The following is a 15162-nucleotide window of genomic DNA, read 5'->3' as shown; positions in this document are numbered from 1 at the left end:
GGGGCATGCTACCTCATGTAGACCGTGCTAACTCAGGAAAATCTCTGATGAGGGGCTGGTGGTGTGTCTCCAAAGCCCTTACTCACCTCCTCCCACCTCCTGCTATAGTCTTTTCTCCCTCTCAGATGGCTATGTTCTCTCTCTTTCTCCCTTACCAAAACCTCTTAGGAAAAGACCAGAGAGACTTTCCCTTTGGAATGGCATTTGCCCAAGGTAGGCTCACCAGGGCTGCAGCTGGACTGCCTCTCACGACCCCAGTGATCCCTTCACTTCCCTCCCTGTGGGTCCCCCCCCCCACCCTGCCCCACCAGACCAGAAGAGATATCTTTCTAGCCCAGGATATCTCACAGACACAGTTGGGACACTCCTGGGTAAAATGGGATGATCTCAGTGTTGCCTTCAGCCCTTCCATCTCACCATTCAGGGCCCTTCCCATCCCCAAACCTAGTGGCATTATTCTGTCTTCCTACAAGCTCTCTGAAGATAGTTGGGAAACTCAATCCTATTAAGGTTTAAGTGGCCAATAAGGCCTCTTGCCTGGCACCCCTCAGAAGTGTGTTCATGTCACGAAGTACAAGGCCTCAAGCAGAAGGGCCTTCTGGTCCTCATATCATAGGACCTTCAAGATGCTCTTACAAACCATACCAAGTGGGTAGGTGGGTGGGGGGATGGGGTAACTGGGTGATGGGCATTAAGGAGAGCAGCGATGTGATGAGCACTGAGTGTTTTATGCAACTGATGATTCACTAAATTCTACCCCTGAAACTAATAATGCACTATACATTGGCTAATTGAAATTAAGTTAAAAAACCAAAAAAACCCATACCAACTGTATCAGTTATCTACTGCTGCATAACAAATTGCCCCAAACTTAGTAGCTTAAAACAATACCCTCTTATCTTCTCTATAGCTCTGTCAGTCAGTGGTCTGGGCACTGCTCAACTGGCATCTCTAGGTGGGACCTCACCTAGAAGAAGTCAAGGCATCAGCTGGGACTGCAATCTCACACAAAGCTCAGGGTCTTCCTTCACACTTATTGTCAGCAGAGTTCGGTGAGATTCTAAGGCCAAGGCCCTCAGTTATAGATACCTGCTATTCTCTGCTATGGGGTAGTTCAGCCCTTAGAGGCCAACAGAAGAGTGACTCTGATGATTCAACTTCTTATAAAGGGTTCACCTGATTAGATCAAGCCACCCAGGGTGATTTTCTTTTGGATTCACGCAAGGGCAACTGAGTGGTAACGTAATCACAGGAGTGATAGCCTATTATGCCTTCTAGTCCCCTGGCACTCAAGGGAAAGGGATTATATAGGATGTGCACATTCGGGGTCAGGAATCTCAGGCTGTCAGATTTCTGCCTACCATACCTATTAGACAATTGCCAATGGGGTTTTATCGTGTACCCAAGATCTCCAGAGAAACGTAGAAATTTCTGATATCTCAGAGGCATTTTGTTGCTGCTTTTGCAGAAATCACATCAGAGGGGAGAGACCACTGTAGCTTGGCTCACTGTCCCTGCAGAACTCTGGCAGGCTCCCTGAGGTCTGGAATGGAGATTGGCCTTGAAGAGACTGGAGCGCCCTCCAAGGGGAAGTGTACAGAGTGAGGGGAGCTGACTTAATTACCTCCTTCTGGCAATTTCTGTCTCCCTCTTACCTTCCTTGAGTACCAGGAGAAACTGTCACCAGGCAGAAATTCATATTTCTTTCCTACCTGGCCTACTCACACTTCAAGGGAAATACTAGGCCCATGAGCATTCTTTTCAGGTTATGAGATGCTATTGGCAAAAGAGTGAAGCTATAAAATCCATTGCCTGAAATGTTTCCAGAATAGGAAAGATGTTCATCCCCCTGGCACCGTATTGTCCTACCTAGAGGCAGAAGGCTGACTGAGCTAAGCCTAGGAGACTTCTGTGAGCCAATGTCCCCAGGTCACCCAAGCAGAGAAGAAAACCTGACTTTATTTTTTTTTTAAAGATTTTATTTATTTATTCATGAGAGACACACACACACAGAGAGAGGCAGAGACATAAGCAGAGAGAGAAGCAGGCTCCATGTAGGGAGCTCAACATGGGACTCAATCCTGGGACTCCAGGATTACATCCTGGTCCGAAAGCAGGCACTCACTCTTTAGCCACCCAGGTGTCCCAAAACTTGACTTTAAAGATCTTGAATCTGTTCCATCCAGTTCTCCACTAGACTATAGGCCCCATGAAGGCAGACTTTGCATGTTCACTGCTTTATCCCCAATGCTTAAAGAGTGCCCAGCACACAGTAGGCCTTCACTGAATATTTACTGAATACATTAAAGAATTAATCACAAAGTTATTTTTGTGACTCTCAAAAACCAAAAACCTCCCTAATCTTTTTTTTTTTTTAAGATTTTATTTATTTATTCATGAGAGACACACAGAGAGAGGCAGAGACATAGGAAGAGGGAGAAGCAGGCTCCATGCAGGGAGACCGACATGGGACCCCCATCCCGGGTCTCTAGGATCAGGCCCTGGGCTGAAGGTGGCACTAAACCTCTGAGCCACCCGGGCTGCCCAGAGACCTTTAATCATGAAATCTGATGGTCCATCCTCAACCTACCTTCCTCCTCCCTGTTTTCTGCAGCTCCTGGTATTTTTATCACTCTGAAACCCTGTCCTCAGCTCTTGTGACCCAGTCTACCTTGGTCATCTGTTTCCATACAACTTTTTAATCCAATACTCTGACCACAAAACCCCTAAGCATGCCAGTTACAAGTCATATGTGAGCCACCATCCACTCTGCAGTCACATTGGAATTATTTTCCTATGCACTTCTGTGTTGGAAATCATCAGAGCAGTCTCTTGTAGCTGATAATTAACAACTGATTAAGAGGGAAGCTATCTCAGGCAGAGCCCTTGTGGCAACTCTACGGTTGTCCTGAAGGCTAGTGTCTTCTTACTTCTTGTGTGAGAACCTTGTCCACTATCATAACTTCATCCTACTTTAATGGACTGATGAACAAGCCTTAGGGGAGATCCTCAGTCCCAGCCTTGCTTCTTCCCTGCTGGTTGACCTTGGACAAGTTTCCTAACATCTCTGACTCTCTGCTTTCTTATCTGTTAAATGAAGCTAATCCTGCTGACTCTGTAGCTTGTTATAATTGAATTGTTTCATATAGCACTGGCCACATACTCGGTGTACAGTAAGCGGTAGCTATATGAAGACAATGATGATTATGTGAATGTCTCTCAAATTTCCATTCTTAGGCTTGATCCTAGAATCGCATTTCCAACAGTCCATAGATCCCTCTGTTCATTATGCAAAGCCACTGCCTTTCCCCCACTCCTTGAACCAGCTCTCAATGATTTCTTTATTTGCCTACAGCACCTTGGCTGCTCTCCGCTCGACAGCCTGGGAAACTTGCATTTGTCCATGGGTTCTCCTAGCCCCAGCCTCTGCATCTGTCAGCCTCAAAGCCTTTATTCCACACGCCTCTACCCTCAATACCTTTTGCATCATCCTGACCTTTCCACCAGACTGTTGCCACATGGGGCTATCTTTGGCTCCCAACCTGGACCACTCTGGCTGGCAGCCTCCCCACTGCCTCCCTGCTCCTTTCTTAAATCTACCATCCACCCTAGTCTGCATAACCCTAATCCAAGCTCTCGGAGAGCAGATTTGAACACAGGCCTTCAGTGGCTTGAGAGCATTGCCCAAAATAAATATAAACTCTTCCTGCTGGCTTTCTGACCCTGAACAATCTGACCTCAGCCTACGTCCCATTCTCTACTACTACACCAAGCCTATGTCTACACTGGATGGACTCCTGCTCCTCCCCCAGCCCACACTAGGCTTTCCTGCTCTGAGTGTTTGCTCAGCCTTGTTCCTCAGCCTGCACTATCCTCCCCTTTCTTCAAGATCTGCCTCAATTGGGATCCCTGGGTGGCACAGCGGTTTGGCGCCTGCCTTTGGCCCAGGGCGTGATCCTGGAGACCCGGGATCGAATCCCACATCGGGCTCCTGGTGCGTGGAGCCTGCTTCTCCCTCTGCCTGTGTCTCTGCCTCTCTCTCTTTCTCTCTGTGTGACTATCATAAATAAATAAAAATTTTAAAAAAAATTAAAAAAAAAAAAAAAAAAAGATCTGCCTCAATTGTGTTTTCTCCAGGAAGCCTTCTAGGTCTCCCAACCAGACAGGGAGCTCCCCGCTTCAGATGCCCATGGAGAATGTTGTTTCTTACATCTCTCTGACACCCAGTTTTCTCTATTCATCTTTGTGATATTCATCTAACCCATCCTTCCCTCTCTCCACCCCACCAATCCTGACTCCAGCAGAGCATAAGTGATTCGAGGCCTCCGATCCATGCACAGCACCTAGCACAGAGCCTGCAAGGAGCATCTGCTTACTAGGGCATTTGAATTCAGTTGTTGGATATTCTCCATTTGTTCCAATGCATTTAACACAACCATCTCCCATTTATTTCAGCCTCATGCCTGCCGCAACTCCAGCCTGCATTGTCCCCCAATGTTTCTTTCCCATGCTTTGCAGCCCACCCTTAATGCTCTCTGGATTCCCACGGACTGTACCTCACAGGCAGGATGGTGTTATCTGTCTCTACATTCCTGGTGCCCAGCCTCGAGACAGAGTTGTCTGGGGCTTAATAAATGTTTGCAGACATGAACTAAACTGAGCTCTGCCCTGTACCCCAGGGGAAATAAAAATCTAGGCTCTCTTCTGGATCTGGGCTTGGAGTCAAAAGCTGCATCTTCCTCTTGCCCCCCTCTGCCCCCACCCCCCCACCCCAGGGCTCAGGAACTTGGCAGTGTCCCAGGTCAGCTCTGTACACCCAGCCAGGCCCTTCTGATCACCCTAACTCTTTTCTCTTCTTAACCAGGGCCAGGTCAGAGAGCTAAGAGAGATGGATATGGGAGTGGGGGTGGGGGGTGGCCCCAGGGAGGGAAGGGTCTCTGGGCCCATGGGCCTAAGGGCAACTCAGCTTACTTCTCTCTAAACCCCATGAATCATGGGTAATGGTAGCCTTGCCTCCTCCCAAGAGAGCAATCTCTCAGCTTCTGCCAGAAGAAGCAGTAGAGGGGAGCTGGAGCGGGGGGGGGGGGGGGGTGGCGAGGGGGGCTTTGTCTATCTAATGAGCCTCTCAGTGTTAATTAGAACGTACTCCCTCTTTTCAGGTTGCTGTGGCAGCTGAGCTGGAGGAGGGCCTCAGAGAGGTGGCCGCCAAGTCCAAGTCCGGGGGAGGGGAAGAGAGCAACTAGCTGGGGGACTGCAGGGTTGAGGAAGGAGGGAGCTGAGGGGGCGGTGGCTTTCACATGTGAGCAAGGATTTCCTCTGATCCAAGATTTCCCAGCTGAGAATGTTGAAGCATTACGTGGAATGAGCCTGTAGAACTTGGCAAGGGAAGGTTTACGTGAGGCTTAGGAGCAGACAGTCTAGGGCAGGAAGGAGGGGAGGGGGGGTGCTCAAGCTCAGAGATGCTAAGCATCCCTGGAGGAGGCTGGCCTGCATGGGGCAGGCTGTGACCTCTGCGTCTTCTCCGTGTGCCCACCTCCCTGTCCACTGTCCAAAGTACAGAAAGTGCTGGACACAGCTGGACACGGAGTCCTGCCTTGGGAGCAGGGCTGCACTTGGGAACCTCTCTTGACTCTAGCCAGCTGGGGGTGAGAGGGGTGCTATGAATCAGCTGCTCCTAGGTCACAGAGACTGTCTCAGGTAGAGCTGCTGCTGTGGGGAGCCTTCTCTGAACCCTGGATCAGGCTCCATGCTGTCACCAGCACTCCCGCAGTGCCCTGTGCATCACTTCCTTGGAACCTCTCGCTCCTCTGTGATGAACAGACTGTGGAAGACTCTGGGTAAAACCAAGGACTGTGGAGTCCCAGTATTGGCTGCACCAGGGATGTACATCTAGGGATGTGTCCTTGGGTGAGTGACTCGATGATATCACTAAGCCTCAGTCTCCTCCTTCCTAGAACGGGAATAGCTCACAGAGATATGGTGCAGATCTGGTGAGATAATGCATGGGAAATGCTTAGCACCTTGTCCCGCACATAGTTGGAGCTGTTCATGCCAACTAGTGCTGATGACATGTCAGCACCCACCACTGGAGTGAGCTCCTTGAGGTCCGGGACTGCATCTTCTGTATTGTGGTGGCCCAGGCCTTGCACAGGGCAGCTGTGCAGTATCATTGCCTGAACTGGATGCAAGTGGACAGAAGGACTCTCCCTGATGAGTGTCCCTTTCACCATCATCCTCTGTGGGCTGGCCCTCTGGTGCGCTCCATATCCTTGGTAGGACTCTCAGCTTCAGAGGAGCCTTAGATCCTCTGGGACAACCCCTCGTTTCACAAATGAGGACACTGAGACCCAGAGAGTGGGAAACATAACCACCACTTCTCCCCTTGACAGGTACCCCCTGGTGAGGCGAACCCTGAGGCTGGCGTCTGGGAGATCTGCTGTAGAAGGGGCTGCTGTCCAAATAGAGAACGTGACTGAGGCGGATGCTACTGACCACAGCTGCATGGCCCCCTGGCTTGGACAGCACAGAGCGCAATGCCATTTGGACACCCCATGTGAGCTCCAATCAGTGGGGGCACAGAACAGGATACAAACCCCCTAGAGGGCCTGAATGAATCTGGAAATCACTCGGGTGCCCTGTGTATCCTTGTCACACAACTTTCTTGGAGGACCCCCTCCCTCCCAAAGGGACCTGCATGCTCCCTCTTGGTCCACCTAGGTTGTAGCCCCAAGGGCTGCTGTGAGATGAAGTGACAGAACTGAGGGCAGAGGGAGCGGAGGACCTCCCCACTGTGTGAAGCTGGGAAGAGGCCCTGGTGGCTAGGGTAACTGGAAGTCCAGGGGCCAGCTCCTGTATTCACTTGTTCATTCGTTCATTCGTTCATGTGTCTGTTCTTTCATTCATGTGTTGCTCCAACATGGAGCATGTCCCCAGTGCCAGGGACTGTTCTGGGTGCAGGGAAACAAAAGTGCAGCGAGAACAGCGTAACATCTAATACATAGGGAGCGCTTACACCTACACAGACTATGGCAGTAACCCCCGGCCCTGGAGATGTCCTGTGCACAGCCTGCTCACCTCCATGACAGCCCTGATAATGACATAGTTCTTGCCCTTAGGAGTGGGACGGTTTTCGGGTGGCACAGGGTCAGCAGTGGGGCACTCAGGGAGAGCACACACCCAAGCTTAGGGATGCTGAGCTGAGATGCTGAAGTATGAGTAGAGACCTCCCAGGTGAAGTGTGATGGAGGGACAGGTGGGGAGTGTTCCCAGCAGAGAAAATAAGATACATCAAGGCCCAGAGGCAAATGACAGCACTGAAATCTGGAGAAAGGCAAATGGGACCAGCTGGAATCCCGTGTGGGGGCGGGGCAGGATGTGGGGTTGCGTCTGGTGGTGGAAGAACCTGGAGAAGTCTTTGTCCTATACACGGTGGTGGTTTCCCCAGGGGCTCAGGCAAGAGTTGATTGTGGCCTACCCTGGGGGGGTGCAGTGGGCTGGGCAGGAGAGGGAGGAATTCGGGAAATAGTTAAGTACAGTAGCATCAGTGGGGTTTGGGGTGGAGCAGATGCCAGGGAAGAGAGAGAAGAGTCAGAAAATGCCTGGGATTCTGGAATGGCTGGAAGGTTGGTGGACTAGGAAGATAATGATTGTCCAAGGATTCATGCAACTGGGGACACTGACAGAATCAGAATATTAAATCCTAGATCTCGAAGACTCCTAACTCTGGGAAACAAAGGGTTGCTGATAGGGAGGTAGATGGGGGATAGGGTAACTGGGTGACGGGCATTAAGAGGGTATGTGATGAGATGAGCACTGAGTGTTATACTATGTATTGGCAAATTGAATTTAAACAACAACAACAAAAAGAATAAAGAAACCTAAAGCAAGGTCAGGTCCTGGTCCCAGGCTTCATGCACCTCTCCCTCTTCAACTCACTTAGTATTTTCCCCTTTTCATCCTCAAGCATCTTCTTTATGCCAGGCACTGTGTCAGGCACTGAGGATATAATGATGATTAATAAGTCATGTATCCTGCCTTCAAAGAGGAGTTAAGTGAATGGAGAATGAGGATATAGAACTGAAGGGCTACGACAGGGAACAGCTGGATGCTAGGGGATCATCAAGAAGGGACATTCATTGCAGCCTTGCAAGGGCAAGGAAAGCTGCCAGAAGGAGGAAGGAGGATTCTGTCCACAATTCTGTCCCAAAATAAAAGAAAGAGTAACTGAGGCCAAGTGCTAGATGAGGAGCAGCAATGTTAGCAGTAAAGGCAGAAGGAACAGCATTTACAAAGCCCCAAAGAGATAGGAGGCAACAGAGGCCCAGAGAAGTTAATCTTGGGCAGCTTGCCCAAGATCACACAGTTCATTTGCAGAAGATATAGGAGCTGAACTCAGTCTCTTATAAACATGTGCTGTATTTTTTTTTTATTTTTTATTTTTTATTTTATTTTATTTATTTTTTTTATTTATTATTTTTTTTTATTGGTGTTCAATTTACTAACATACAGAATAACACCCAGTGCCCGTCACCCATTCACTCCCACACCCCGCCCTCCTCCCCTTCTACCACCCCTAGTTCGTTTCCCAGAGTTAGCAGTCTTTACGTTCTGTCTCCCTTTCTGATATTTCCCACACATTTCGTGTGCTGTATTTTTAATCACTTTTCTTTAGCCCCTCACCAGCCTGTCTTCCTCCCACCCCTAGCCTAAGCTTGGCTTAGAGAGATACCCCAGCCAGGGGAGGTGGGCTGTTCCCTGAGGCTAGTGCACTCAGCACGAACGCCCCTGGCACGTCCTCTACCAACTCTCACCTTTCCCATCCCACTCCTGCTGGCCCGACATGCAGACCTGTCTATCAGAATGATGTCCACCACAAAAAGGTCCATGACACCAATGAAAAAACCCTGTACAACTCTCCATATGCCACCTAGTCACTCAGAATTAAACTAATTCTCCTGTCCAAGTTGAAGCACAGCTTTCCCTTGGTTTTATTGACTAGATGCTCCTTAAGTTGACCTGCACTCTCTTTGCAGGAGCAAGTAGAGACCATTTTTTTTTTCTTTTTAAAAGATTTTATTTATTTATTTATTTATTTATTTATTTGAGAGAACAAGTGGGGGGAGGGGCAGAGAGGGAGGGAGAGAAAGAAGCAGACTCCCCCGCTGAGTGGGCTCGATCCCAGGATGCCGGGATCATGACCTGAGTCAAAGGCAGATTCTTAACCAACTGAGCCACCCAGGTGCCCCCGGACTATTTTTTTCTCCCTGTTACTTCACTCTCTTGTTCTTTTGCGCATCATAGTTATTCAAAAATTAATCATTCAGTGAGCTCTTAGTATGTCCAAGACACTCTGCTAGATGCTGGGGAAAGGGTACACGGATGGTTAAGAGATGGTCTCTGTCCTCAAGAAGCACAGTCATGCAGAATTGAGAAGACTTCTTATCTGGGCCAACTGACCACCCACATCATACTGTTGTGTTCCAGATGGACTGTCTGCCAGCCCCTGCCTGGGCATTCCCGGTAACACAAACTCCCTACCTCCCAAGCAGGGCACTCTATATTTTTAACAGCTCTAATTGTTAATTGAGCTAAAAGCTTCCTTTCTTGTAGACTTCATACATTAGTACCACTATTTTTGCCTAGAATGATAGAAAATATATCTAATCCCTTTTTTACATGCCAGCTCTTCCATATTTAAAACTTGTTTTTATGTCTACAATTTCTCCATATGACTCTAGCCAATCCTATTTTCCTTCTTAGGAGCACCTTGGAATCCTTGGGATTCTTACATCCCTCTTAAATGAAGCCCCAAGAATCAAGTACAGGCTCCAAATGAGCCCTGACCGGAACTAGTGTAGGGCTCCAGCCAGCTGCTCCCTTATCGGTGGGGGGACTTTATCCACCCCTCGGTGAAAGCAGCTGTACTCACTTCTTTGGCAGCTGTTTTACTGGTTATTGACTCCTCTTGAGCTTACAATCAACTAAAGCCCTACGGTCTTTCTCCCAGGACCAAGCCTGCCCATCTTATGCTAATGCTATGAGCTTTTCAAAGCTAAGAGAACTTTAGATGTTTTTCTCTATTTCATTTAGACTTTTTCATTTAAATCTTTAGGTCTCAATGAGATTTTTACAAAATCTTGGATTCTATCACCACGATATTAGCTGTCCTCTTTCAGCTTGGTGTCAGCAGAAATTAGTGCCTTGTCAAAAATGATTGAACTGAACAGGACCAACGACAGCACACCACTTAACTCCCCAGGAATTGGCATTGATGGAAAAATCAACATTTTATTTTTGTTTTGAGAATTCTATTTGAAAACAACCCACTTGACTATATTGTCATCTAGTCTACTTCCTATCTTGTCCACATACATATCATGGGAGATTTTGTTAAATACTCTACTGACAGCCAGATGTTCCACCAATAGCTGGCCTTGATGCTGAAGGGAAGAAATGAGGTTGGTATGGCCTGACTCAGTCTTAGTGACCTTTCCAAGAGCTTTCCTTCCAAAGATTCACTTTGGCCATTGAGTTAAACGATGGTTCTTTAGAACCTATACATTATAGGGCTAGAAGGGACCTTGGAGATGATTCAGGGTCTAATTCTCAATTTTGCTGATGAAGAAACCAGTGTCCAGAATGCTTAATTGGCATTCTCAAAGTCACAGAGTTAACTAGAGCAAGACTAAGGACTGTATCTTATGTCTGTGGATCCAAGTTCAGTCTTCTTTTTTAAAAAAAATTATTTATTTATTTAAGAGAAACACAAAGAGAGAGGTAGAGACATAGGCAGAGGGAGAAGCAGGCTTCCTGTGGAGAGCCTAATGCAGGACTCGATCCCAGGACCCCTGATCACGACCTGAGCTGAAGGCAGATGCTCAACCACTGAGCCACCCAGGTGTCCCTCAGTCCTCCTTCTTAACAGTATCTAGTCATGATATCTTTCTCTAAGCATATGCACATGGGTATACACACACACACACACACACACACACACACATACACGAATGGAATTTGTTCTACAATAGGGGAGCTCTGGTTAATATTGGGAATCCTCAATCTCCCTGGAGGAGACCACTGTCTTTGCATCTCATTTGAACCTATGTGTGCCTATACCTGGGGCATGAAAATGAGGCTATATCTTCTAAGCAGCAGGTGGAGGTAGGGGCTTCCCCAGGGAACAGTGGGCCACCTGCGGTGAGGTTTGGGGGGTGGCTATTTAGGCCTCCTGAACATGGCAAGAGGAACAGAGCCCTGAATACACTGCCTAAGGGCCTGGCATTGCAAAGGTGTGCCCCCTGCCATGTAAAGGCTGGTTCCTGACAAACTGGGCTACAGGGCACCGCAGAATACTTAGCTCAATTTAGTGGGAAAGGAGTGCACCTGCAGCAGAAGTGTGCCCAAGTGGGGAGATCCCTGGTACCCTGGATAGCCCCCGGAGGCAGGGCCCCTTCACCACCCTCCCCGCCCCCCTTGGAGGCCCTGGGTACCTGTTTATTCTTTAGGTCAAGGGAGAGCTCGTAATCGGAGGCGTTAGGGGCGTGGGAGCAGAGCGCCGTCGCCAGGGCAGGCTGCTGCCGGCCGGGGGAGGCCGTGCGGTGGGGGCCAGCCCTCGGGGAGGCACCCCCCGCCCCCGGCCGCTCCTCCTCCTCCTGCAGCTCCTGGGCTTGAGCCTTCGGGGCATGGGCACTGGGTCTGCCGGCTGCCACCGCCGCCGCTGCCACCACGGAGTCCTCCATGCCCCCACCGGCCTGGGCGCAGGAGCCATCACTGTGAACAAAAGGCAACGGTGCTCGGTTGGGGGAGAGCGGGACTGGGTGCATGTGGGTGCGGGGGGTGAGGAGAGCACTCTGGCCTGGCCTTTGGGGCAACAGCGAGCCTTTCTAGTGTGGGGGCTGGTGGAGGGGCCCCCTGCCATCACCTCTAGGGAGGGGCTACCTTGGCAGGGGGAGAGCTTCAGGCAAAGAGCAGAACCTGAGTTGGCAGGGGTATCCCAAGCAGAGGGAAGAGGCAGCTATACTTAGAAGCAGTATGGCCCATAAGGGAAGAGTAGACCACCTGGGTTGGAATCTCGACTCTGACTTACTAGCTGTGCGAACCTGAACAGGCTACGTAAGAAAGTTCATTGTACCTCTGTTTCCTCATCTAGAAAATGGGCACAATACTAGTACCTACCCCAGTACCAACCTCCAGTTGGAAGGTCTGAGTTAGCTAAAGCTCTTAAAACAGTGCCTGGCTCATGGTCGTGGCTATATTTAAGTGTTAACTGTCATCATTATCAGTGATCTAGTTCCCTGGCCAGTGGCTTAGGCAGCTGGAAAGAAGCTGACCTACACTGGACCTGCTCCATTTTTACACCACCCCAATGACTGTTGGAGGGGAGAGGGGTGATACAGGCTTAGCCGGGACACAAAGCCCCTCCAGGCTGGGTAGATGTCCGCTCTTTGGGGCTGGGGCTGTGAAAAGGACGGTGCTTGCCCTTCCCTGCTGGGTCTAGGGAAGCATCAGTTTTTGGCTTCTGGCTGCTCCTCCCCTTCCATGGAGCCAGCAGCACCTGACCATAGGTGCTGCCTACCTCTCTACTCTAAGAGGACACCCGCCAGCTGAAGCCACACACCCAGCCTGTGCTGGAGAATTAGTACTCTCAGGTTGTTCCCCTCCCTGGCCAGTCACCAAGTTCTGCCCCTGCTCAAGGCCAAGGGCTAAGCCATCTGTCCATGAAGCCTTTCTAAGTGACTCCAGCTTTAACTGCTTCTTCTGCTTCTAAGCCCACTAAGAGCTGTGCTTAGAGAGTCCCTTTTTCTTTCATAGGAGGAGAAGTATTGTGGCTAAACTCCCAGCTCTACCACCGTGTGGCTTCCGTTAAGTCGCTTTTTCTCTGAGCCCCCTTCTGGTTTCCTCATCCAGGTAGTGGGTGTACTAGTACCTGTTTTATGAGGCTGTGGTGAGAGGGAAAGGAGTCAGCATGTGTAAGGTGTCTGGCACACTGTCTGGCACAGAGCAAGTGCTCAATAAGTGTTAACTCTGATTTCCCCCATCTATCCCACCCTAAAGGCCAGGGTCTATATTCTATTTTATCCCTGCCCCTCACTTAATGCTGGACATATGATGAGAGCTCAGTTAATACTTGTTGACGGATAAATTACAAGGAGTGCAGAGGCCGTAGGGATGGCCCCTACAGTGGACAGAGATAGAAGATCAAGACTAGAAGGGACCCTAAGATCATCTAGTCCAGCCCTCTAGTTCCCCCTCCCCTTTTTTTACAGGTAAGGAGCAGGGGCTCAAGAGTTATGGTCGGAGAGCCAGGCAATCTTCAGGCTTTCTTCTTCTAAGGCTTTGCCTTCATGTAAGGTGCCCCAAATCACACCAGAGATTGCTTCCTGTTGCTTCTACCCAACCTTGGAGCCTCCTGGTACTGGAATAACCAAGGATGGTGAAGAATCCTTTCACTCAATCTCCATCTATCCTCCCAGCACTCCTTGGCCTCATCGCCTCCAGAAGGGAGAGCTCTTTAGCTGGCCCTACCAATAAGGAGACTCAAATTCCTGAAGGAAACCCTCCTTGGGCATGTTTCTTTGCTCCATCATTACTTGTATGGCCATTAATCAAGTCGTATAGTTGAATGAGCTCTAGATATCTGATAAGTTTTTTTTTCCACTGATATCATCAAGAAGTTCTTTTCAAGACCTGACTTCAACTCCTATTCTTTCCACAGGGCACACAGAAATAGCTCTTCCCTCTCCTATCACAATCTGCCTCCAGGGGGCACCATTCAGTCTCACCCATCTTTTCCACAGACTGTCTTTGGTATTAATAATGCCCAAGCCTCTTCACCCCAAAAGGTTTTCCAGATTCTTTAAAAACCTGGCCACCACTCAGGGCTACAGACACCTTTAAAAACAGCCCTTTGCTTTCTTTTATTGCTGGAGTGTGCTTGATGAGAGGTTCTGGGGAGTTGATGTCCTCGAATAGTAGTACTCAGCTGATGGTGAGGAAGGTAGATGGATAAATACCCTAGCTTCCTTGTCCCTTGAGTGGAATAATCCAAAGCACATTCTGCATCATCTCCCAAAGACACCCAACAGCCAAAGCAGTGACTTGATCATTAGTGAACATGTACTGGCTTCCTTCTCTTCTGTGTCTCATCTCCCACTCCTACATTGGCACTTCTTGGAGTTGCCTTGTCCCAGATAAACTACTTGTATTAAGCTAAAACAAATTTAAAAAATAGCCTTCTTTGTGGTCCAACCCCTCTGGATATAGACAGACTCCAAGGCCTTCTCCTGAGCTCATTTACAGGACCTGGGAGTTAGGAGATCCCTTATTGTCATCTCCAACATATATACATATGCACACACACATACACACACTCTCACACCAACACACGCTAATGCTTCTAACTAGCTCTGTGGTCTTGGGTAATTCTTTTCTTCCTTCTGGGTCAGTTTCCTTACTTCTTCCCAGAGCTTGGATTCCGGTGCCAAGGCCAATCCAGCAAGGCCCACCAGCTCCAAGGTTTTAGGCTCTCCAGCTGGTATAACCAACCCTGCCTTTGCCTACCTCTATGCAAAGTGACCTGAGAGACTGTGGCCCTCCCAAGCATATGATGAAAAGTATTAGAAAGGAAACCTTGTCCTAGCCTTCCCTCCTACAATTTCTTCACAGATTTGTGTGGTACAAGGTGGCTATTGGAGAACTGCTGTCATCAATAAGGCAAAGTTTAAGGTTATACAGCGGCGGGCAAAGACCATGGGCTTTGGTTTCAGGAAGACCTGGATTAGAATCCTGGTTCTGCTACTTACTATGTGACCTTGGACAGGTTACCTAACCTCTTTGTGGTTCTATTTCCACAAAACGGACATCCTAATAACTCCTTTGCATATCTGCCGTGAGGAATAAATATAGCTTGCAGAGAACTTAGTATAAGTGCCTGGAGCAGAGTAGTCCTTGGTAAATAGTGACAGCAGTGGTGGCTGTATTCTGAGCTGGAAACCTACAGCATGGCTCCCAAATGAATCCCCAGAAAAACAGCGTGGAGAATTCCTATGTGGAAGAGGTTCTCAACATTTAGCCTACCTCAACCTTCACAAAGCCCAAACAGTACGGTTTTTCCATCATACCTCATGATCTTTCCCAGACCTCCAGACTAACTCCCCTACTCTT

The 15162-nt window shown here is 49.0% G+C and overlaps 1 protein-coding gene across 6 annotated transcripts in view; it reads right to left on the bottom strand.

The window, feature by feature from the left end:
• Nucleotides 1-15162, bottom strand: part of IQSEC3 (IQ motif and Sec7 domain ArfGEF 3) — a 111439-nt gene that overhangs the window by 43565 nt on the left and 52712 nt on the right. For all 6 annotated transcript variants that reach the window (XR_013364463.1, XR_013364462.1, XM_077871525.1 and 3 more), the window contains exon 3: nt 11490-11769. Coding sequence is in view for 4 of the 6 variants with exons in the window: in XM_077871525.1 (XP_077727651.1) it covers nt 11490-11769 (280 nt within the window). In the remaining 2 variants the exon portion in view is untranslated. The remainder of the gene's footprint in view (nt 1-11489; nt 11770-15162) is intronic.

This window comes from Canis aureus, chromosome 25, assembly GCF_053574225.1.
Source record: "Canis aureus isolate CA01 chromosome 25, VMU_Caureus_v.1.0, whole genome shotgun sequence".
NCBI lineage: Eukaryota > Metazoa > Chordata > Mammalia > Carnivora > Canidae > Canis > Canis aureus.
Note: the sequence above shows the minus strand (reverse complement) of the source record. Positions and strands in the feature narration are given on the sequence as shown.